The sequence below is a fragment of the Astyanax mexicanus genome, chromosome 5, assembly GCF_023375975.1.
Source record: "Astyanax mexicanus isolate ESR-SI-001 chromosome 5, AstMex3_surface, whole genome shotgun sequence".
Lineage (NCBI taxonomy): Eukaryota > Metazoa > Chordata > Actinopteri > Characiformes > Acestrorhamphidae > Astyanax > Astyanax mexicanus.
In genome coordinates this window covers 16415015-16438332 of record NC_064412.1, presented here as the reverse complement: position 1 = coordinate 16438332, position 23318 = coordinate 16415015, and the positions used below count along the sequence as shown (strand labels likewise).

Below are 23318 nucleotides of genomic sequence, written 5' to 3'. Positions count from 1 at the left end.
GTAGTTTTCACACAAATTTTATTTTAAATTTTTATTTTTAAAACTAAGATTTTTTTTACATTATGCACATTTGCATTTAATAGGCATTTAATAATAGTAGCAAGTAAATACAGCTATAGCTACAGTGTGAGTTTTGGTGTATTTTGATGTATATATTTATATATAGCTTCCAGATCAGTTATCCGCGGGCTGGTGTGATTATAGCTGGGTTATATTATATAATGGGAGCTGAATGGCTGTGTGTGGAGTGGACAGTGTGGGTTTAGCGCTGGGGGAGGGGAGCGGCGCGGCGTTCAGTCACGCTCGGATAAGTGAGCAGTCGTGGACATTTTGAAGTGTAAATAACTGCGCTACGATTAAGGGATAGCGTTACGGTACTGACACGGCGCGGAGAGGCGCTGTGACCGTGCGGTTTGTAATTCAGCCCCTCGGTTTCACAGTTTACACGCCCCCGTCGATAGTCTCTCCCCTGCTTGGATCATCTCGGCGGCTAAGCTCGCTCGCGGGCTGCGTTCCGGGCGGGCTCGGTGTTCTGGCTCGGTTTGCGGACGGACAGACCGGACACGGGGATGATTGTATTAGCGGCGGCGGCGGCGGCACATGCTCAGTTATGCTTATGGAAGAGGATCTCGGTAGGCTGTGCGTGAAGACTGAGGTCATCGGCTGAGCTCGGAAAAAATACTCCGCGGAGCCTCCATTTTGAGGAGTATGAAATAGGAGGAATAGCATAGTTTTGAGCCGCCGCTGAAGCAAACAAACTGTAAACACAGCCGAGAGAGAGCCTCCGCCATGGACGACTTATTCAGTCCTCGAAGGTTTGTTGGGTTTATTTGCCTTTTCCAGAGCTTCCTCCGCTCAACCTGCACTTGCGTTTGTCCGCCAGGCAGCGCGAGTACTTTTGCATTCTGCTGTGAATGTAGCTGGATGGGTTATGAACTTGACAGCTTGCCTCGCTGGGCTTCACGCCGAGGCGAAGGCGGTGTTCTGTCGAGTTGTGCAACTCTGTCAAATCGTGCTACCCTATTGTGTATATTTAACTGTAAAAAAATATTAGAATTATTAGAACATGCTGCATGCTGTAGAAGTGTCGGAATGATCAAGTTGATCAACGATCAAGAATAGGCTAAATCACTGTATCAGGATTAGAACACACACACACATATAACTGTTATATATATATATATATATATATATATATATATATATATATATATATATATATATATATATATATATATATATATATATATATATATATATTGTATTACTTTTAACGATATATAACGATGACTGTGAGTCCAGATTGCACAATGCACCTGGGGGAAAAAGAACTAAACCCAGGTCCAGAAAGTAAATATCCAACTGCCGCAGCTGGGTTGGATTTTTTACTTTCTGGACCTGGGTTACCCACCTCTAGTAAGAAACACATGAAAACAGTAAAAATTTGTTTTGCGCATGCGCAGATCCGCTAAGTAGCACATATCGATGGGTAGCACAACTCGATAGAACACCGGCCAAGCTAATCTAACCTATCGCTCTCTCGGCTGCTGCCTGTTTAGATTGATATCTAAACTAGCAAACCGGTCATTTATTTTCTATGCTTGTTTTGCGTGTTTTATCTGACCAGCACTGAGCTTAGCTACGTTAGTTAACTAGCTATGTTACTCTACTTAACGCCAGTAAGCTAGTCTAATTAATCGATTCTCACGGGAGGAAATCCTCTTTTCACCGGTTGTTTTCCGTGTAAACGCCGTTGATTTAAATACCACCTGAGATTAGTACATATCTGCCCGTATTTCGATATCTAAAGCTCCTGTATTTGTGTGTCACTCCAGACTCCTCTCTGTAAAATTACCGATTAGTAAAGAGCTCCATGTTTAAGCCCCTGTTTATATAACCTTTGGAGGGAACGGGGCCGGCGGCCGCAGATTGGCTACTGGAGATAAGTGGGCGGGCTTTGGGCTGGTCCCGCATGCCGCTGATAGGCAAATGACATGTTGTGATTAACGCTAAAAAATGAGGCGATTTAAAAGGGTGGAAACGTCAACGAAGTCTCCGCCATAGCACTGCTCAAACTTTTAAAAGTGTTTCTGCTTCCATTAAAGAGCCAGGAATTTGTTTTCTATGTATTTGTCTGTGTATTTATTTGTTTAAGAGTATAAGAAATCCTGAAGCCACAGTTATCTGTAATTAAAATAGGTTAACTAACTAACTGGACCCACTAGAGATTTTTTTTTGCCACAGAAGCTGCGAGTATGATTGTATGATTGCAGTCCAGGAGTGTTGCTGTGATCGTAATAAATACTAAGAAATTGTGGAATGCACATGGTGAGCTGGTGTTGCTGCAGTTGGTCTGCAGGTCTAGGTTCAGCAACAGTATGTGTTCAAAGAATGCGGTCAGTTGACTACCTGAATATACTAAATATATACCAGGTTATTCCATCAATGGATTTTTTCTTCCCTGATGGCACAGGCATATTCCAAGATGACAATGCCAGGATTCATTGGCTGGAATTGTGAAAGAGTGATTCAGGCAGCAGTCCAGACCAGACCTTAACCTCATTGAGTCTCTTTGGGATGTGCTGGAGAAGACTTTGTGCAGCTACCAGACTTTACCATCATCAATGCAAATATTACTGTTATATATAAAGGTGGCAGCTATTTTATAGGGCATTCCAAGATTCATAAAAATATATATAATATTTATAAAAAATATTCTGTAATAAAATTAAGGTTGAATTTCATTCAGGGTTGCTTGTTTGCAATTTTAGATTATTTTAAACTAAATTTGGCTTTCAGATGTTGCTTTTTTATGTTCTCCGCTACTTTACTCAACTTATTTACATTGCTATAAAATGTTGACAGTGTATCACTGGCATTAGATCTGCTAACCTCTTTGTAGTTGCTGTGTTTTCTGGTCAGCAGTGTTTATGTTTCATGTTTTTGAAGACTTAAACTAGGATAATAAATTGTTCTTCTGTGTTTCAGGCAACTAAACAGCACACAAGGAGAGATTCGTGTGGGTCCAAGTCATCAGGTAAAGTAAAATTATTTACTAAATTATTAGGTTAGGTGTTAAAAAAACAAAAAAAAAAACAAATGATAGGTACTTTTAAACAGTGTGCTATCCTATGGTGAGTTGTATTTCCTGTATGCCTATATGGCTCTGCATGCTCAATGCTAAACCAATTAACCAAGTTTTTCTTTTGGACGTACAGGCCAAACTACCGGAGCTACAGCCTCCTCCGGCCCGTTGTGCTGACTCAGTTACAGAAAAGGAGGAGCTAGTCTGGACACCTGGAGTCAATGACTGTGACCTTCTGATGTACCTGCGGGCTGCCAGGTGAGTAGGCACTGTCTGGATGCTATATTTACATCTTTAAAACCATATGACTGGGTTTTAGGAAAAAAATATGGGCATACAGTTGACCGTAAGTGTTTATAAGTCAGCTTATCCTTTATTATTCTGTGTATTTGTTATATATATGTTTAGGAGCATGGCAGCCTTTGCAGGGATGTGTGATGGAGGCTCAACAGAGGACGGCTGTCTGGCTGCATCCCGTGACGATACCACTTTGAATGCTTTAAACACGGTCAGTTGTTTGAACATTCTTTTCCAAATTAGGTTGGGCTGTTCATAAAAAAAAAAAACGACCATCTCCATTTTTCCATTTTGTAATGATTTGAATCTGTCAGATGTTCTGTTTATTGTGCTAAAATGTACCAATATATAAACTCAATAAAAATGCTTTTAAGTAACATAGTAAAAACGGTTTAAATATGATATAACCAGTGTTATAACAGTGTTATACTATTATTATTATGTTTAACTAAAATGAAGTTAAATAAAGCTCAAGGTGCGGTTGGAGTTAACTAGCTTACTAGAATAACAAGCAAAGGCCAGCTTTATAATGCAGTTTTTTTCTTCAGCTCCATGAAAGCCAGTATGATGCAGCCAAAGCTCTGCAGTGTCTGGTGAAGAAACCAGTTCCTAAACTTATTGAGAAATCCTGGTCAGAGGATGAAGTGGTGAGAAATTATATTTCAAATTATGTTGTTGTTTTTTCAGATGTACTGTATTATGTAAGTTTTGTATTGGATATAGTCCAGATACATTAGAGCTAGTTTGAAAACAAATCATTTCAGTTTGGAGAGTTTTTATAGCACATTTGGTCAAAATATGTAAATAAACGTTAACAGTTTTCTTTCTTTTACTTTTTCCTATCATTTCAGAAACGGTTTATAAAAGGCCTCAGGCAGTATGGCAAAAACTTTTTTAGGATCCGAAAAGATTTGCTCCCCAGTAAGAAAACGGTAAGAAGGACGTTACTAGTTTTCTCTTAAAAAGACTGTTTTTGTCGGTCAACTAACGTTTACAATCCACTTCTACCTTTAGGGCGAGTTGATCACATTTTACTACTACTGGAAGAAAACTCCTGAAGCTGTGGGGTCACGCCCTCAGCGTCAGCACCGCAGGCAGCCTGCATCCCGCAAGGTCAAAACTCGCAACACTGTGGCTGCTGCCAATACTACCTCTCGCACATCCTCTAGTGAGTTCCTCACCACAGAATGCATGTGTTTTGATTTTTTTGGTGCCATGTTTTTTTTACATAGGAGAGTGCTAGCAGTGTGATTATATGATGCAGTGTTCTCTCTATTTCTCTCTCAATCTCTTACTCTCACTCTCACTTTGTAGTGGAACTCAGTTCAGCCAGTGAAGATGATCTGGACAGTGAGGACAGTGAGCAAGGAGGCAAAGGTCAAGCATGCAGCCACTGTCTGACCACCAGTAAGTATATTTCCACCATGTTGCTATTTTCAGCTTCAGGCCAAATTACATGATTTCTTATCTGTTTTATACTGAAATAATTAACAGCATTTCTAGCTGAATTAAAACACAGAAAAAAACAGCAAATTCTAATGGCACACTTAATCTTCCAAATGAAGAAAAATAATATCAAAATTATCAGTGTGGCCTGTGAAAAAGCTTGGTTTTTTGCTAAGTTTACAAAAGCAATTGTTTTTGACATGTTGTCAAATAAATTTCCAGGCTTTATACATTCTTTAAAACTTTGTACTCATCAAAAATTGACTACTCTGTCTATATGATTTTAAGTATTTGGTGACCACAAGACAAGGTATGCTGTAAGATAAAAAAATATTTTTTAGCTTGAGAGTTCTACAGATCTAGTAAACCAAGGCAACTCTTGTAGAGAACTGCTCATATGCTTTTGTAGCCAAACCCCCCGAAGAATGCCAAAAAACTAAAATAAATTTTAGGTCTCTTGTCAGATTACTATTTTTTTTTTTTTTACTATTTTTTTACGGAATTATTATTTAGGAACAAAACATGCAATCCAACTTTATTTTATAGTGTAGATACATTGACAATTAATAGTACCGGTAAGTTAAATAAGAAGTAAGAAGTGAAGGTCAGCTACACATTTTATTATTTTTTTTGTTTGTTTTTATACAGTTGTTGTTCCATTTTGCCATTCAACCTTATGTGGGTGACAGCTTAAGATTTTGTTGTGTTTTTGTAAACCATGAATATTTAAACAGGTGGCTCTACTGCTCTGAGTATGTTCTAAAGTGAAAAGGAGACAGTGTTCAGTTACTGTTTAAAGACATTTGCTGAATTTTTTTGGGAATGCTCATTTCTATGCTGTCCTCATCAGTCTATGCTTCTGTACTTTTTTCTTAGCTTTTTCTGTATGTGATGGACTGTAATGTCACCCCTAGACTCAAAGGACTGGCATCACGGAGTGCGCGACAACTTCCTGCTGTGCTCCAGCTGCCACTCCCACTTCAGCAAGCACAGACGCCTGCCTCCTGTGCCCAAACCAGCCGACCCACCGTACCTGTTCAAACCTGTCCGAGAGGAGGAGGAGGGACCGGGCGGCCGCCACGGAATGAAGACGCGTCGTAGCAGAGCACCAGTGAGTACAATGGTTTATCATTTTTTTATTAGTTATATTGTGCTTTATTTTTATGATATTTGTAATATATATTTTTATTATAGAAGTTCCATTTCTTTTAGTTTATTTTTATGTTGACCTGTAAATTCTAGCATGTGAGGACCCTACAGTGTTTAAATAATTAGAGTTGCTCTGTTTTTAGATGTCCTCTCTCAGAAGTGGGCGGAACAGGCTGACGGGAAGCCCAGATAGGGGCCTGTCTCCCTCCCATGATGATGTCCGAGCTGGTGGCCACACCCCCAGAACTAACTCTTCTGCCATGGCCACCAGGGCATCCAGTGCTGACACCAAAGCTGGTGTGGCTGGGAAGGCCAACAAGGTAGTCATTTTAATTTTTTTTAAATCATTGTGCAATTATTTTGTGATTGTTTTATGTATATGAATATATATAGTATTTATTTTTAATGGCTTTTCATTTTGGTTCCTGGTGGTTTCAGAAGATAAAAGTGGAAACATCTGTAGTAAAAGCAGTGAAGAGGCAGAGAGAGACTGGTGCCCCAGATACAGATGAACCAGAAAGAAAAACCATGAAAACACCTAAGGACCAGGTAAGAAGGACATAATGATGCTGCCATTTTCATTTAGATTCATATTAACAATGTTTTGCTATAGATTATTTGCATGTAATATTTTTTGTTGTTACCTAGATGTTTTCTTTTATTTTAAATATTTGTTGCACAATGTTTAATAGACATGTATTTTTTGAGATTTTTAAGATTCTGCTTCTCTTATTCAGGTGGGTCCAGACTCACAGTCAGAAGGTGAGGGTGAAGGTGAGAGCTCAGACAGTCGTAGTGCTAATGATGACGGCAGCAGCGACACTAAAGACATAGACCAGGACAACCGCAGCTCCTCACCCAGCTTGGCCAGCCCTATGCAGGCAAATGAGAGTGATTCTGATTCCCCTGCTCCCCCACCTCCACCTGGACCGCAGACCCAAGTCCAGCAGCCTGCTCCAACACCTGCCACCCCTGCCCCTTCACAAACACCACCGCCTATGCCATCTCAACCTTCACCCTTAAGTGTACCTTCCCCTGAAGTTTCCACCATCACCACTGCCACCAGCACCACTACCACCTCAAGAGTCGTTGTACCTGTGGACATTAACCTAGATGAGCCATCCATAATAGCTCCAAGAAGGGCTCAGAGGGGCCCAGAGGGGCCACCCACCTCCCAGCCTCACTCTGGACCTTCATCGTTTCCAGGCCCAGCCCAAGGCCCTGGCCAAGGACAGGGACAGTCCTTCCCTCCACCTTCTCTTTATCCTCCCCACCCCAACCAGCTGCAGAGCCATCCACCCGGACCCCATCCCACTCACAGCTTTCCCACAAAGCCTGTGCATATTCCTCAGCCACCAGCATCTGCCTCTCAAATCAAACCCCCACCAACCACTCCAATCCCCTCTTCTCACAAACATCCTCCTCATCCTCACCTCCCTGCTTCTCCTCCATTCCTCCAAATCCACCCCAATCTGCCCCCTCCACCAGCCCTAAAGCCTCTGGCATCCCTACCGTCTCAACACCCCCCATGCTCTCAGCCTCCTCCTCTTCACATCATGCCCCAGCCTCATCCTTCTCAGCCTCCTGTGCTGACTCAATCTCAAAGCCATCAGGTCAAAGGCCATCATGCAGGTCCACCTCCAACTACTACCTGCCCTCATCCCTCCCTCTCACTGAACCCCCGTCCTATGCCTGAATCCACTGCTCCATTCCCTTTGTCTTCAGCCTCATCCTCAGCCTCAGCTCCTGTTCCTGGTCCTGTTCCTGGTCCTGTTCCTGGCCCTGTTCCTGGCCCACAGCCTTCTACTTCCTCCACACTAAGTGTTACCACTGTACCCCCACAACTGACCATTAAAGAGGAGCCTGTAGATGAGGAAGAAGAGTGTGATAGCCCACCCCCTCCTCGCAGGAGCCCCTCTCCAGAACCCACAGTGGTTAATATAGCCAGCCATGCAAGCCAGTCAGCAAGGTAAATGTGAATTCCATAAATGCCTAGGAAACTCTAGATTTATATTTGGAAAGTAATGGCTTTTCTCTTTGATAAAGTTTGTTCACTGCCATCATTATTTTTGTGTCAATAACAGGTTCATCAAACATCTGAACAGAGGCTACAACTCCTGCTCTCGGACAGACCTCTACTTCACTCCACTTGCTTCTTCCAAACTGGCCAAGAAACGGGAGGAGGCTGCTGAGAAGCTCAGAAGAGAGGCAGAGCAAAGTGCTCGTCAGGGTCGAGAAAGAGAGAGGGAGCGGGAAAGAGAAAGAGAGAGGGAGCGGGAGAGAGAGAGAGATTCAGACAGAGCTTCTGTAAGTTGTTTGTGGACTTTAATGTGCTGATTTATAGCATGTACAGAATTTTTATTTAAATGAGCAAAAGAATTGTTATTCATATAGTGTTTCATGTAGGGTTTTTAAAAGTGACGTTGTCGAGCAGCTTTACAGAAATCTAATAAAAACAAAACAAAAGGTCAAGGGAAAGAATGACAATAAAATTTTGCAAAGTTATACTGTGATTTCCAAAAACAATTCCCTGATTGTAACTTTTTATTAACTTCTTTTAACTCACAGCGAGCCTCCAGCTCCTCCCATGATGGTCGTTTGAGTGATCATCCGCTCACCGCCCATGCACAGCCAGGCCGCGCGTCATTTGAGCCACCACCCCCGACCACTGTGGCTGCAGTTCCCCCATACTTGGGCCCGGACACCCCAGCCCTGCGTACACTCAGCGAGTATGCTCGACCGCATGTCATGTCACCCAGCAACCGCAATCACCCCTTCTTCATGCCCCTGGGTCCAGGTGATCACCTGCTGGCCTATCACATGCAGAGCCTGTATGCTGCCGATCCTGCTCTCCGTGAGCGAGAGCTGCGGGAGCTCAGAGAAAGGGAGATCCGAGAGAGGATGAAGCCTGGCTTTGAGGTAAAACCACCAGAGCTGGAGACTGCACTTCACCCATCAGCAAATCCCATGGAGCATTTCGCCCGCCACGGAGCCCTGGCGTTTCCTCATGTGGCCGGGCCACACCCATTTGCCCCATTCCACCCGGCTATGGAGCGAAGCATGGCAGCGCCACCACGGCCAGAGATAACGTACGCCGAGCGGCTGACCGCAGAACGTCTCCATGCTGAGAGGATGGCTGCAACCGTTGTTGCTGGCGACCCGGTTGCTCGGCTGCAGATGCTTAATGTAACGCCACATCATCACCAGCACTCGCACATTCACTCTCACCTCCATCTGCACCAGCAGGACCCACTAAACCAGGGTGAGAATTCTAGATCTGTTTTTAAAACATATAATAATATATTGCATTTGTGAAAGCTGCAACTTTTAAGCATTAAGTAAAATTGTGGTTAAAGGACTTTGAAAAAGCAATATTTGGATCCGTTGACTGATGGAGACCTCTGTGACCTTTCGTGTTTTCCATTTTCAGGTTCAGGGCCTCATCCTCTAGTGGACCCACTGGCTGCAGGTCCTCCTTTGGCAAGATTCCCATACCCACCAGGTGCTATTCCCAACGCACTGTTGAGTGAGCTGCCCCATGAACATGAAATGCTACGGCACCCTCTCTTTGGTGAGTTTAAAGCTGTTTACTATATACAAAGAAAATGTTTTTTTTTTTTCACTAACAAATATAGTAGTGGCAAAAGCAAAAATGTAAAAAAATATTAAAATGTCTTTTTTCATGTTAAATGACAGAAAAGTCTGATAAAAAAAATAGACATTCAGTCCCTTTTAGGCCAAAGAATGTTTTTTTTTTATGATTGTTTAAAGTAATTGCTTATGTCATTTTTTCTCACCACTTGTGTGATTGTGTGTAATATGTGAGTAGGGGCAGCATTTCCCAGGGATATACCAGGACCACTAGGGCCTATGTCAGCTGCACATCAGCTGCAGGCGATGCAGGTGCAGTCGGCAGAGCTGCAGAGACTGGCTCTGGAGCAGCAATGGCTGCATGGCCATGCACACCTGCACAGTGCTCCCCTCCCTAATCAAGAAGACTACTACAGGTGAGCCGCAGTGGCATCAACATGATCTTCACCATAAAGTGGAAACATAAACATTGTTATAAAGTCATTTAAGTTTTATGTAGACAGTAGGTTCAAAATGTATATAGTTGTGTTTTATAATGTTTTAGTTTAAAAGGAAATGTGGTGCTTATAATCCTAAATTAATAGAGGAACTACACATTTTTTGTCTAATACTAACCTAAATCTGTTCTCAAGTGCATGATGTGTTGTCTGTTCAACAGCCGTCTGAAGAAAGAAGGAGATAAGCAGTCTTGAAATGATTGACGAACACTGTGGACTACGGAGTGAATTCTGTATTCAGGGTATTAGCTCTGTTTTGATTGATTTTCTTACGATAACCCTGTACGGGATCAGTTTTCCCTCTTTTTCTGCACTTAAGAGTTTGCTCTACTTTGTTGTATTGTATGAAATACCTAGCCTTTTCCAAGCACATTCAATTTGTTTTCCTTGCATGAATATTACATAGCAGTTTTTACTGATAAAAAAGGCAATTTAATGTAACTTTGTTACAGTGCTAAAGCACTAGATTTATTTAGTATTTGCAAGGTGTTGTCCAATATCCGGAATATTCACAATATAGCAAGAAGTTTCAAACTTTAATGAAACTTTACTCTCTAAGATTGTATATAGTATATGTATCAAATAATATATTACACATGTAAATTAAAATGTTGCAATGGTAGTTTTGGGCTTGAAAAGATAAAATAACGTGTGCAGAAAGTGCATGCTTTACATACTGTATCATACCCTTTCTCTAACTTCCTCTTTTCAGGTATATCTTAAGAGGGGACACTCTTTATCAGTATATAACACACAATTGTAGTGATTCCTTAACTGGCTTATACGTCACCTATATTCCACTGTCTTATCCCTTTTAACATTTGTTTATATAACATAGACAAAAGAAAGAGAGAGAGAGAATAGTTTTGGACTGTTTATTGCAATACAAGTGAAACTGTATTAAAAGCAAATAACTAATTCATTGACACAATGTCATATATCCCTGGATAGAGTATTATGTCTAAGTATCAATATAAAGCTAGCTGTGACAACAAAGTGGAGTGTCATTCTTATTTGTGTACTCAAGTGGACACTAGTCAGAACTACTAACAGGATTGTTCAACAAATTCTGTTAAAGAAAGTTTCTATACAGTTTTTATCTACTAAAGTACAGACTTTTCTACAATAAAACTATTAACAATGAGTAAAGAATAAGCTTTTTTTCAACAGTATGCATGTTTACATGTATACTTTTCTTTAATCTATAGTATATTTATACATTGTTCATTTTCAGAATTAGAATTTTATTGTTATTAAAAGGCATGCGTGTTCATTTGTGCCTTAACTAAAAGTGATTAGCAGTTATTAACATTATTTCATACATTTCACTGCATTCTGTTCAGTAATTTTAAGTGCTGATTGCTGTCTTGCCAAGCCATATTGAAAGTGACATTGTTGACTGAGTAGGAAGGAAGGAATGAATGAATGTATGAATGAATGATTATGATTGTCGTCTGGCTCAGAAAGTTAAAGAAAAACATCATCAGGGTTTCTAAAATTGTAATGACTAAATAAAAAACAAATTCCAGGAATTGTGTGTGACATGAAAAGTGGTCAGGTTGCCATAATATAGTTTACTAGACAAAAAAAACTAGAACCAACTCCTGTTCTTAATACTGAATGAAAAACATGTCATTATTTTATTGAAAATGATGGAACAATTACTATTTCTTTCTGAGGTTTCCCATTAACCTTCCCTACCACATCGCTTTTCGTTCTGTTTAGTACACAACTTCCCAATGTTTAACACATCATCAGTTTAGAATATCACTGACACAAAACTTACCAGTGTCCTCATCTGGTCCATATACCAATCTAATATCCAAAGCAATATCTGTTTTTAAACTGAGCAAATGTTTGTGAAACATTGATCATAAATAGTACAAAGTAAAATATTTCTCTATGTCGCTTTTGAGGCTGCCTTTTGACAGACTTGTGTGACTGGGTTGTGTGTGTTGGAATTGTGTTATTACACTGTGTGAATAAGGTAAATCTACAAAAAAATAGTTATCGCCATGAACTTGTGCAAATTAACCCTTAAAGTTTTATATTGGCCCCTTGAGATAAATTCCTGTAAAGCAGTCTGAGTGGATATCATGGATCATCTTCAGTTCCTTCCTTTTTCTCATATTTCCGCAAGTATTGGATGGCAGACAATGCACTTACATTTGCCAGCAGAGCTGAGAAAGATTTAAAGGAAATAATATAAATATTATTTATATAATTAAGTATAAATATTACGATTCATAAATATTATGTAGGCTAAAATGCATATCAGTATAAGCATGTAATGATGATGTTCATGATACCTGCTTTCCACATGTCTGTAGATTGTGGATTTGATGATTTAAGGACCCAAGAAGCAAAAGCAATGCAGACTAGGCACATATCTGCTTGCTTAATAGAAAAGAGGAGACCCTCTCTTTCTGAAAAAGAAATATAACACTATTGGTCAGATTGTTTCCTTTGAGTATCATACTAACTCCAAAAAAATAATTAAAGATGCATTTGACCAGTAAAACACTATGAATAAAATTATGAAGGTGTTAACTTACTAAGAGCAGTGTGATGCATATAATTCTGCTGTTCTGCACAATGTTGAAAGTGCTGGGTCTCCAAGTGGAGATGTGGTACTGGCTGAGCTCTTGAGCCATAAGATATCACCTGTTTTGCTTCGCTTGGGAAAATCCACGAGCTAACTTTCTGGCACCATGTACTCCCTTTGCCTATGAAGCTGATTCTTCTCAGAGACAATAGACTTCTCCAGTTTCTTCTCTGGCTTGCAAAAAAGAAAAGGTTTGGTGTTCCTGAGGGATCTGTAGAACTTTCTTGCTGATTGCTAAAGCGAGTCATGACCCGTATTGGGCAATTATTGTCTTCAAAATCTGACTCAATCATTTCCTCCGCCTCAGGGAACACCATATCTCTTACCACTGAGCGTGAGGAAGAGAAGATGGGAATGGGAACTGTCTGATCTTGTACAGAAGGAAAGAAAAGATTCCCAACCACAAAATCTGAGAAAAAATCATCGTAAGTCTCAGGCACAGACAACGACTTTGAGGAATAAAAGGAGAGAATGGGGCTGCACCTGGTAGGGGACACTTCTCCATCAGAGAACTGCATCAGGCACTGATCATCTAGAATATCATCAACTGACAAAACTAGTGAAGGTGTTTTTCTTATGACTTCCAGTTCAAAAGGATTCTCGCAGCACTCAGGCTTGTGTTCAAGATATATGTTCTGGACATCTGTAGCTGGATACAGGTAAAGTGGCAACCCATCCTGAGGACACAGCATTATAATGTCTTCTGATTGACTTTCATGGTTCACTGTGGTTAGACCAAGGTCTTGCTCTGTTAAGAGCTCTGATGTGTAGATGGACTCTGAAAAACTTTCACTCTGCTTCAGAGACTGAGGTTCAGGGCTGGGGGATGCACCTGTGCTTATTATTTGGAGGAACTCCTCGTCAAAATCGGACAGAGTTGAGAATTCACAACTGGAACGGTCTGGTTTAGAGTCATCCACATGTGTGAAATAGTCAGAGTCTGCACTGTCGTCCACCAAGATACTGTCCTGTAGATCAGTATCCTTAGAGTCCAGGAGAGCTGTGTCTAGAAGTCGGGCAGGATTGTCATGGAGAGCTGGACAGCTGTTAGCTACTCTAAGATGTAAAATATCATTTATTGTCAACTTTTCCATTTCATCCCAGAAAGACGAAAGGGCGTATATTGGACGAGATGGACCTTCAGCTGCTTTCAGACTTTGATTTGGTGGCCCCTGATGTTCCTCGTTCTGTGCATCCTGGAGGGAGGAGGACATATTTTCTTCTTCATTACATTGTGCTGAATACTCTTGATTCTCATGTTGCTCATCTGACGAACTAATAGTTGAAGAGACCCTAAAAATGATTTGTGAGCAGTTTTTATGTGGGTCATCGTTGACATCATTTGAATCGTTGCTCATTGGTTGCTGATTTGGAGTGGTGATATCTGTGTTACTTGTGGAGTTGTTGGCCAGACCCATAAATGTGCTTTGGTTGTCAGCTAATTGTGTTGTGGGACGTGGAACCTGTTGAATATTAGCTTGCAGTTGTGAAGTATTTATGATAAGTGATGATGGTTGAGAATTTAGAGAGGGATTTGTCGAGGGATTGTTTTCTGGGTTTTCTGTAGGAACATCTATTTTATTGTCATTACTCCTGGAGCTAAAGGAGAATTTTTCATCTATGTTATTTGGAATAGAAGACTCTAAGGGCTCTTTTGCAATTGCTAAATCGACACGTTGAGTAGTAGTTAAAACGGATGCTGCGTCTTCATTTACATTATCTGGAAATGTATTGAAATTTAAATATTCTGAACTTCTGTGAATAGGCTCCTTAAAGTCATTCTGGACTTTTTGTCCTTTTTTATTCTTTTTCCTTTCTGCTTCTTTTTTGTTACTTGAGTGAGGACACTGCTGCCCTCCTGTAGCTATGCTTAGTTGGCTCAGTTTCCTTGAAGTTTTTTTTTTTCTTCTTTTTTTTTGGCCAGAAGTGCCGGAGGATCCACTTTGCTGGACTGGACTGTCATTCACTGTGACAAACCACCTTTCCTTCTCTTTTTGCGGAGTTGGCGAAATCTCCATCACTTTTGTGACAGTTTCTCCTTCTGCAGTACCAGCATGCTCAGAATTCTGGGTACACAATAAAGAATTGATTGTGATTGGCTCTTCCTTGACTTGACTGAACTTATCCTCACTTTGACTTTGATTGTGCTCTTTGAAGTTGTTTGTATCTGAGGCATTGTCTGTCAGGCCATCAGGAGGGATGTCGATAACACCTCTGTCTGAAGTGAAGTTTGCACATGTGGAGGCACTATGATTTAAACTAATCTGTGCAGTTGCCTGTAACTCTGCTTCATAGCAAAAGCGTTCCTCTGATGGTTTTCCTACTTCACAGTCCTCGTGTGCTGCACTGAGTGCTTGTGATGATGCAGCACCATGTTCCTCGTTGGGTTTCCCAGTGTCTGTCTGATGAGGAAGAGCAGACTCTTGTGTGGAATTATATTCATCGTCTGTGTCACTGAGGCCTGAGTCATCCAGACCTGCAAGCCTTGCCTGCTGAAGAGAGCATTCCTCACTCTCCTCATAAAAACTGTCCCAGTCTCGCTCTGCTATAAGAACACTGTGGTCTAGATCATCCATGAGGGCCAAGTTTACACGGTGTTATCCAGCATCTGAAAAGTAAAATTCTGTGTTAAATTAAATCTGTCTTAATCTAAGCCTGGGTGGTTAGTGAAATGTGGAGAAGTAGCCTGTGTGCACCAAGCAGGACAATTTATAGACACTATTGCTTAATTTCCCAAAAAGGAATTGTGTATTCTAGGTCTAGGAAGCCCTAGGCCCTTTGCAATAATGCACTCAGCTGCCTAAAGTTGCACCAATTATTGAGACACAGTCCTAGACTAGTCCCTTTTGAGTAGTAGTGCCAAAAGAACAATAGAACATGAACCTATTGGCACCATTCCTAATGCCAGGTGTGAGTTAGAGGGATATAATTAATAGCTGGACCAGGTCTAAAGGGATCATGGAAAACACTGCAGTGTTCAGGGCTGAGGTAAAACTTGACATAAAAAAATCTAAACACATAAATCACAGTTTTTGGTCTGTATTGAAATGGATCTTGCTTGCACTGTAAGCTGATTCCAGGGCATGCTGTACCAGGGGAAAATATGCATAAGAGTCTGGCAAGGGTCAGTATGAGAAAGACAAACAACAACAACAGCTCTAAAAGTCATGTGCACATAAAACACACATACATATATATTTGAGTTTGCTTTTGCCCTGCATCTGAAAATATAAAAATATTTCCTTTATGACACTGCTCACTGCATAGCCAGTTTTTAAATGTTATGCTCTAAGGTCCACAGGTGGGGCTAGAGGACAAGCTATAAGATTTAAATAAAGAAAACATATATACAGAAACATCCCTTACAACATATTAATACAACCCATATTAATACATTAGTGCAGACAAGTGAAGTAAACAGCTACTCAGAACAGGTGCAGTGTTTACAATATGAGTCAGTTTAGACAAAGAAAACAAATGTGTGCACTACATTAAGTATGATAGCCAAACGATGATAACAGTGTTTATCTGTTGCTTAACTTTGGGCGTAGATGTAGTTTTCGTGCAGTTATTTACACATCAGTCAGAGAATTTGCATTATTTGTCTTGGCTCTCTGTATTTTAAGTTGCGGTAGATGTTATGAAATCCACTACACTAATAATGCTAACACAGTGCAACTGCACTGCATAGAACAAACCAAATGCTTATTTCTTTAAAAAAATGCTTAACATCCAGTAGATCACTTAAACAAGGTTTAGATACTCTTACTGAATGCAGTTTTCCTTCATGTTTGTCTTACCTTTAGCTGTAAGTCATACTTCCCAATTGCTTGAGCACTGGCACAGGGTTGGCATGGCAGTGTCCCCAGTGTTCCCACTGCCCTTGCATGTGGGAGTAGGGGGCCTCTGCCCTGTCCTGCTCTGTTATAAATATAGCCGTGGGTCTGGTCACATGCAGGCTCGCGTGTGTGCTGCCGTACCAAGAGAAGCATTCCATTACTCAGCCTTAAATAGCACTTGTCAGGATAAACAGGATGGAACCATCACTGGTCACCTACTATCAACCAATCAATAATCAGATCACCTGTCTCATTGTGTCATCAATGTCAACTTCATCTGGAAGAATACTACGGCCCTGGAAAAAAATAAAAGACCACTTAAAAATTATGAGTTTCTTTGATTTTACCAAATTGAAAAACTCTGGCATATAATCAAGAGGAAGATTAAGAAACACAATCCATCAAACCAAGCTGAACTGGAGTGGCATAAAGTTATCCAAAAGCAGTGTGTAAGACTGGTGGAGGAGAACATGCCAAAATGCATGACAACTGTGATTAAACACCAGGGTTAACCATTTAATATTAAACTCTTTAAAACTTTATGATTATGAACTTGTTTTCTGCTTCATCTTTTTTGTTATTTTAGACATTTCTCATTTTCTGCAAATAAATGCTATAAATGACAATATTTTTATTTTGAATGTGGGAGAAATGTTGCCCGTAGTTTATAGAATAAAACAACAATGTTCGATATACTTAAACATATACCTATAAACAGCAAAATCAGCTTGGTCTTTTTTCCCCAGAGCTGTATATACCCAAATCATTGATTATCAAGGCCAGTGTTTAAGAATTGGCCCCATGGATTGTACTGCTGTGTTTACAATATTTTATTTAACCTTTTTTTATTATAATTATTATTTCTCAACCGAACATAGTTACAGACTAAACTACATTGAAATATTAGCCAATCTATTTTAGTCTGTAAATATGCGAAGTTACAGACTAGTATAAGAAAAATGTGGATTAACATTATTTATCTTAATTCCAAATTCAGTACAAACAGCCTCCAATCATCTGTAAAAGTTTGGGAAATGAAGGAAATGAAAATCACAATGTGGGGAAATTCTGCTCATTTTCCATTACATAGGACCTTACTAAACACCTGAACCTACTGGACAGTCATGCTGGCGTCAGCCCTTCAGTGCTTACATAACACATATACGCACTGCATGTCACCACCTTGGTGGCAGCTGCACTCCAGCTGCAGTCAGTGGCTTAACTTCATTGTTGCCTGTGTTCATAGTTTTATCAGCAGCTCAAGAGATAAAATGTTGGAATCTGGGCTTGTCCTCTTAGAAGCCAGCCTTGGCTTAGTTTTATGATCTTTATTAAAGATGTTCCAACGGATATCCATAAAGCAACAATTTCTTAGTTAATTTCTTTACTAGTGTAAGTTATCTTATTTTAAGTGCCTTCATAAATGGAAAAAATAATAATAAAAGAATTCTTACAGAAAGGTTAAATAGTGGATATATAGTGGGTTGTTTAGTGAAAAGCTCATTTTGTTTCAAGTCAAACACACCCTTTTTGCTTTTACTTTTTGTTTTATGTTCCGTATAACTAGTTTAAACGTGATTTACAGAACAAAAGGTTAAAATACAAGTTATGAAAGTTGTTGTGTTACAACAGGTTTTAACCATAACATATTAACATAAGTCATATTCCCACAATAAGAAACAAACATGAATGAGCTGCTCACTGAATTTATCTGATTCAATTTGGAAATTGGAGTCAATATTCAGAAATGGGTCTGAGATCTTATGGGTAAAATGTGTTGCAAGGTTTTATACAGATAATCCAAAAGAAACTGAATGGTTCTTTTTTACAGTAACAGTGACATGAAGGAAATTTAAGAGGAATAAACTATTCTTTCCGGGGTTGTTAGTTAATTATTAAGCATTTTATCATGCAGGAAATAAGGTTTTCCTGTGTAATCATGCTAATTTTACTATATTTCCGGCACAAGAAAAAAAACACATGACTAGGGTGTCTTTATCCTGGTTCTGGGAAGACTACTGCACATGAGGCTCCAAAGGTAATTTCCTGTTAGCAGTGAAGGTGATTACTGTTTGTGGTGAAATAAAATGCAATGGCCAAGATACTAATTAGCCATGACATTAAAACCACTGATAAGTTAAGTGAATAAAATTAATTATCTTGTTTCAATGACGTTTGTCATGAAATGAGATACGGCAGTTGATGTTGAAGTGTTTTAAGCAGAAAAAAAGGTCTAGAATCTGTGGAATTAGAAATAGACCTAGTAATCCCACATCAGTACATGACCTCACCAATGCTTTTAAGGCTGAATGCAATTAAATCCCATCAAAATTCTAACATCTTAACTGTAAAGTAGAGACAGACACAAAGTCCTCATTATTTTATCTAGGAAAGTATGAATTGATATAGTAGAAACACAGTGACAATGTTTGTGATATTTTCAAGCAAGTGAGTGACACGTTGTTGTAATTTTATGTTTGTTATTTATTAAGTTTGTTTGTTATTTAATAATATTCACATTTCCATACTTTTCATTCTTTAAAATCACCAAAATGTACATTTTAAGTTTTTTTTTATTTAAAAAAATATATTGTACATTATAACATTGCTACATTTACTGTACAATTGTTCTAGTCCAAAAATCTGTATAGAAATATATACAATCTGAACATTACTATGGTGACTTCCAAAAAAGGAAACAATTTGTAGTTTACAAAACTGTGAAATTGATTTTTTTGTCATAAAGGCTTTTAAAAGAAAAGCAAGAATTTAATTTCATTCTTTTCTATAAGTGTAGCTTGTGTGCTCCAATTTGTTAGATGGCTCAGTTCATTTTAGCAACAATATAAAATGTGGGACTTTCTCCAGTCAATATACAACACAAAAATCTCAAGGTGTTGCTGTCTGGCTTAGATCGAAGAGATTCTTATTGGCAAAAGAAGGTTTTGTAATATCGAAAATGGGCGTGCTGTCTGTGAACATCCTTAAACAAGAGTCCAGGTCCAAACCCAAGCTACCATATAGCACATTAAGGTTCACTTGAAGATTTATATTAACCAGTGTTTCTCAAACTGTGATATGTGTATCACTGGTGGAACACAAAGCATCTCAATGTGGCATCACCAGTCCATGATCATTATTAGCAGAGTCATAGGCCCTTCTGTTAAACTCTGTGGGGCTTCACAATTCCCAAAGGTTTCCGCATTAGGATTGATAGCTGAAGATTTAAACTAGTGTTTAAGGGGTTTGGCATAACACAGTGAACACAGTAGTTCACTTCACTTCAGTCTCGCACGACTGTTGATTTCCTCTGTCTCTATGTTTCTGAGATGTCTCAGTAGGCATTCTGCATTGATCAAAAACAATAATCATTTTTTTGCAGATTGCGATAGCAGGCAGGGCCCACACAGTCGTCCCAATAGGTGGTGTTTTCACATTTAGTTTGATCATGTGTGGTAGATGGACTAAAATGTTTGAGAGAGAAATCTTCACCCAACAGTGGTGGTTGAAACTGTAGAGAAGACGTTCATGCTCTGTGTTTGCATCCTGAAGCAGCCTCGCATCAATCCCCTACTGAAGCTGCACTGAATGGGCCAGAGGATCACAGCAAACACTATGAGGAGCACCACTGTGAGAATCAGCAGCCTCTTCCAGTTTCCATAAAAGCCCAGAAACCGAAGCAGCCTGCTCCCACAGCTCTCTCTTGTTTCCTGTTGGTTCTCAATCTCTTGTTTACTTCCTCCAATATCAATGCAGACGCAGTTGGGTGTCATAGGGTTCGCGTAGCAGAGTTTCTTTCCTTCCAGCCAAATTTTTTCTTCATGCTGTTGGTGGCTGGGGAGTTGATCCAGCACCTCCTGGCTGGTGGTCAGAGCTGGTGGGCCATTCTCAGGCACAGGCGTTGGTTGTCGGCAAAGCGGGCAGGTGATCTGTGTGCCTTCTTTTTCTGGTGATACGGTGATGAAGCGGGACAGACACTCCAGGCAGAAGGTGTGATTACAATCCAGGATCTTGGGAGTTTTGAAGGTGTTATCATATGAAGTGAAGCAGATGGAACATTCAGGACTAGCATCCCATGCTTGATCATCTGCATCACTAGGGGGTGTTGTCTCGTGTTTGTGTGAAGATGCGTTGGAAGGAGACCTTGATATAACTGCTGGTTCAGTCATCCTTCTGCCCCTTCAAGGAACCCAAAATGAGTCTTTTCTGTGGATGAAAAGGTAACATGAAATTAGAATTTTCCTCATTTAATAAATTAGCTTAAGCTCACTTAAACTGTAAGTTCATTTGTACAAAATTTAGGTCTACTACTGAACACTGAGGCTTAATATAAATGTGGCATAATCTTAAAACTGTAGTGTTATGTATTGTAAGAAATGTAATGTAATCAAAATTATCAATAATTCAGTTTAATTTATTTCATAAGCATTTCATTAATTCATTATTTTCATTATGCAAGCACAGCATAAAGAAAAGTCTTCTCACTGCTCCCTTCAGTGTAATATACATGGCAAACACATGACAGATATATTATAATAATTGTAATAATTCAGGTGATTAATTACTGCAAACTGTATTATATAGATGCAAAAAAAGTTTATGCTTATTTTGACTAATAAAAACCTAGTAAAATGTATCTATTACTATGTAAGTATGCATGGTTATTTTACATTACAGTCCCACTTATAAAGACTATTTTTATTCAGACATTTGGAGTGTGTAATAATAATATATATAACAGTGGTAATGCAAACCCACAGTACTGTACTTAGGAACCTGAGCATATTATTTAATAGTTAACATATTTAATTATTTAACTAGGCAATAAGGGTTGTTTCCTGGAGGCCCCGAACCATTGTCACCAGCTCCTCTGATTTAACATTATTCAGCACTTATTTGGCAAACAAGGTGTTGGATGGTATTCAAATAATAATAGACATATTTTAATGGAAATATTTAAATAAAGCAACTGATGTAAAACCACTACTTTTTTGTGTAAAATGTTTTTGATTTTATTGTATTGTAATATTAGTGAGCAAGAACCCTGCCAATATTTTTACAGGTTTGCACAGAACTGTATGTTATAAGCTAACTTCTTGATCTAAAGAGGCAAATAAAATGTTGAATTAATGAATTAAATGAGCTTTATTCATATGCCAAAATTTTAAAAGGTAATATTAAGTATTTTATGATTTTAAGGCCTGGAATCAATAAAAATAATAAAGATATTTACTAACAAACTATTTGTAGTGATGATTTTAATTTAGAAACTTTAAGAAAGTGAGACTTTACTGTTTAGACAATCTTTGATTAAACAAAACTTTTATATGATAAAAATGTTCAGCAGAGCTAAAAGAGTAAATTAATCCTTTTAAACTAAAATAAAAAAAATTAGATCTTATTAAATGACTGACCTGTATTTTACAGTACTTATTATTATTATTATTATTATTATTATTATTATTATTACCACAACACAAAAAACAAGGGTAAGATCTTACCACAGTTAGAAGTCTTGCTCTGTGTAAAATCTGGTGGAATAAATCAGCACGGAAAGAATCCTTTATTCTACATCAGACCAAACTTTTATATTTCCTGAAAGATGCAGCTCCTTCTCCCCTCCAAAATTGTCGGCCAGTACCCAGCCCACCTATTTAGTCCTGTAGCGCAGCTACTCTGTTCACAACTGGACAGAAGTTAACTATGACTGTTAGTTTGAGACTTCCTCTCTCTTCATACAAAGTTCTTTCCCTCCCTCCTCACCTTCTGTAATACAGTAACCTCCCTCTCTCCAGGCCAGCACAGACAAACAGGCGGGACAAAGAGAAGGGAAGAAGGAAGGCTTTCCAGAAAATGATAGATAACACTCACAATAAAACACACACACACATCGCATCACACTTACGTGTATGTGCACACACACACACACACACACAGGTTTTTATATCCTGTAGAATAAGAATGACAAAGCACTTACTTGTATGATTGCTGTGAGTAACATTTTCCATGGATTTTTGAAGTAAATTAAGTAAAACCACTGAAAAACAGCTGAGTAAGTTCCTGGCCTTTATGTTTTTATAATCTTACAAAAAAATAGTTGTTTGAAGAAACAGAGCACAAAAAAACTTGCACACAATGTACATATACATCATACATATGTACAAAAACAATATACTACAAAGTGTTATTTAAGCGATAACATAGAAGAACCACTGGGTGCCTAAAAAATATATTTTAAAATATTTGAAGCTTTGAAAATAAACAAAAAGAAGGTAAAAATTTATATCCCACCAGTTTTACTTTCAGGTCCCACTGAAAGATTTTAAAAAAGATCATAAGGTGCTTTCTCTATGCATAATATTATACATAGAACCATATATTGTTTAATTGTTTTCAAGCTCATAGGCAAATCACAAACTACTGATTAAAGGAAGTAAGGTGTTGTTTTGCCTTTCTGTACACAGTGAATATAAAGGAGGTAGCTCCTTTAAACTGATACTCTCAGGCATATTCATACATATTTACACAATACTGGTTCTTCTGGTTTTTTTTTAAAACATCCACTGATAGTTCCTTTAGTTGTTCCTAAATACATTATTTATATAATTAATTTTTTGTCATTTCTAAGTTTAAAGATCTTGTAGTACTTTTAATAGAAAGACAGTGTGCTACAATAAATTAAATATGGATTAAATGCTCTGTTACAATAAACAATATAAATTTAATACTGTATTTATGAGACTGTAATTTAAACTTGATTGATTTCAGTTTACTGGAATTAGATATTAAACATCATATGTTTATTATTG

The 23318-nt window shown here is 38.8% G+C and overlaps 3 protein-coding genes across 4 annotated transcripts; 1 reads left to right on the top strand and 2 right to left on the bottom strand.

Moving 5' to 3' along the window:
• Positions 1-279: 279 nt before the first annotated feature.
• Positions 280-11061, top strand: rereb (arginine-glutamic acid dipeptide (RE) repeats b). Of its 2 annotated transcripts, none has more exons than XM_049479238.1 (17): positions 280-815; positions 2989-3037; positions 3219-3343; positions 3494-3593; positions 3931-4029; positions 4234-4314; positions 4397-4550; positions 4697-4789; positions 5743-5939; positions 6121-6297; positions 6416-6526; positions 6715-7946; positions 8062-8284; positions 8546-9239; positions 9408-9548; positions 9807-9984; positions 10227-11061. In XM_049479238.1, the coding sequence occupies exons 1-17, from the start codon at positions 790-792 to the stop codon at positions 10258-10260; spliced, it is 3714 nt and encodes a 1237-aa protein (XP_049335195.1). In that variant the 5' UTR covers positions 280-789; the 3' UTR covers positions 10261-11061. The 2 variants fall into 2 exon arrangements, with proteins under 2 accessions (XP_049335195.1, XP_049335194.1); XM_049479237.1 differs by having other exon boundaries at positions 9804-9984.
• Positions 11062-11378: 317 nt separating this feature from the next.
• On the bottom strand, positions 11379-16651 carry LOC103033861 (PPARGC1 and ESRR induced regulator, muscle 1). Its single transcript, XM_007254294.4, has 4 exons — positions 16471-16651; positions 12621-15278; positions 12375-12491; positions 11379-12245 (listed from the first exon to the last, which is right to left on the bottom strand). Exons 2-4 carry the CDS (start codon positions 15244-15246, stop codon positions 12160-12162), a joined length of 2829 nt encoding a protein of 942 aa, XP_007254356.3. The 5' UTR covers positions 15247-15278; positions 16471-16651; the 3' UTR covers positions 11379-12159.
• Positions 16652-19039: 2388 nt separating this feature from the next.
• LOC103035259 (RING finger protein 223) lies at positions 19040-22710 on the bottom strand. Its single transcript, XM_007254299.4, has 2 exons — positions 22011-22710; positions 19040-20715 (listed from the first exon to the last, which is right to left on the bottom strand). Exon 2 carries the CDS (start codon positions 20676-20678, stop codon positions 19998-20000), a length of 681 nt encoding a protein of 226 aa, XP_007254361.1. The 5' UTR covers positions 20679-20715; positions 22011-22710; the 3' UTR covers positions 19040-19997.
• Between the last annotated feature and the right edge of the window lie 608 nt (positions 22711-23318).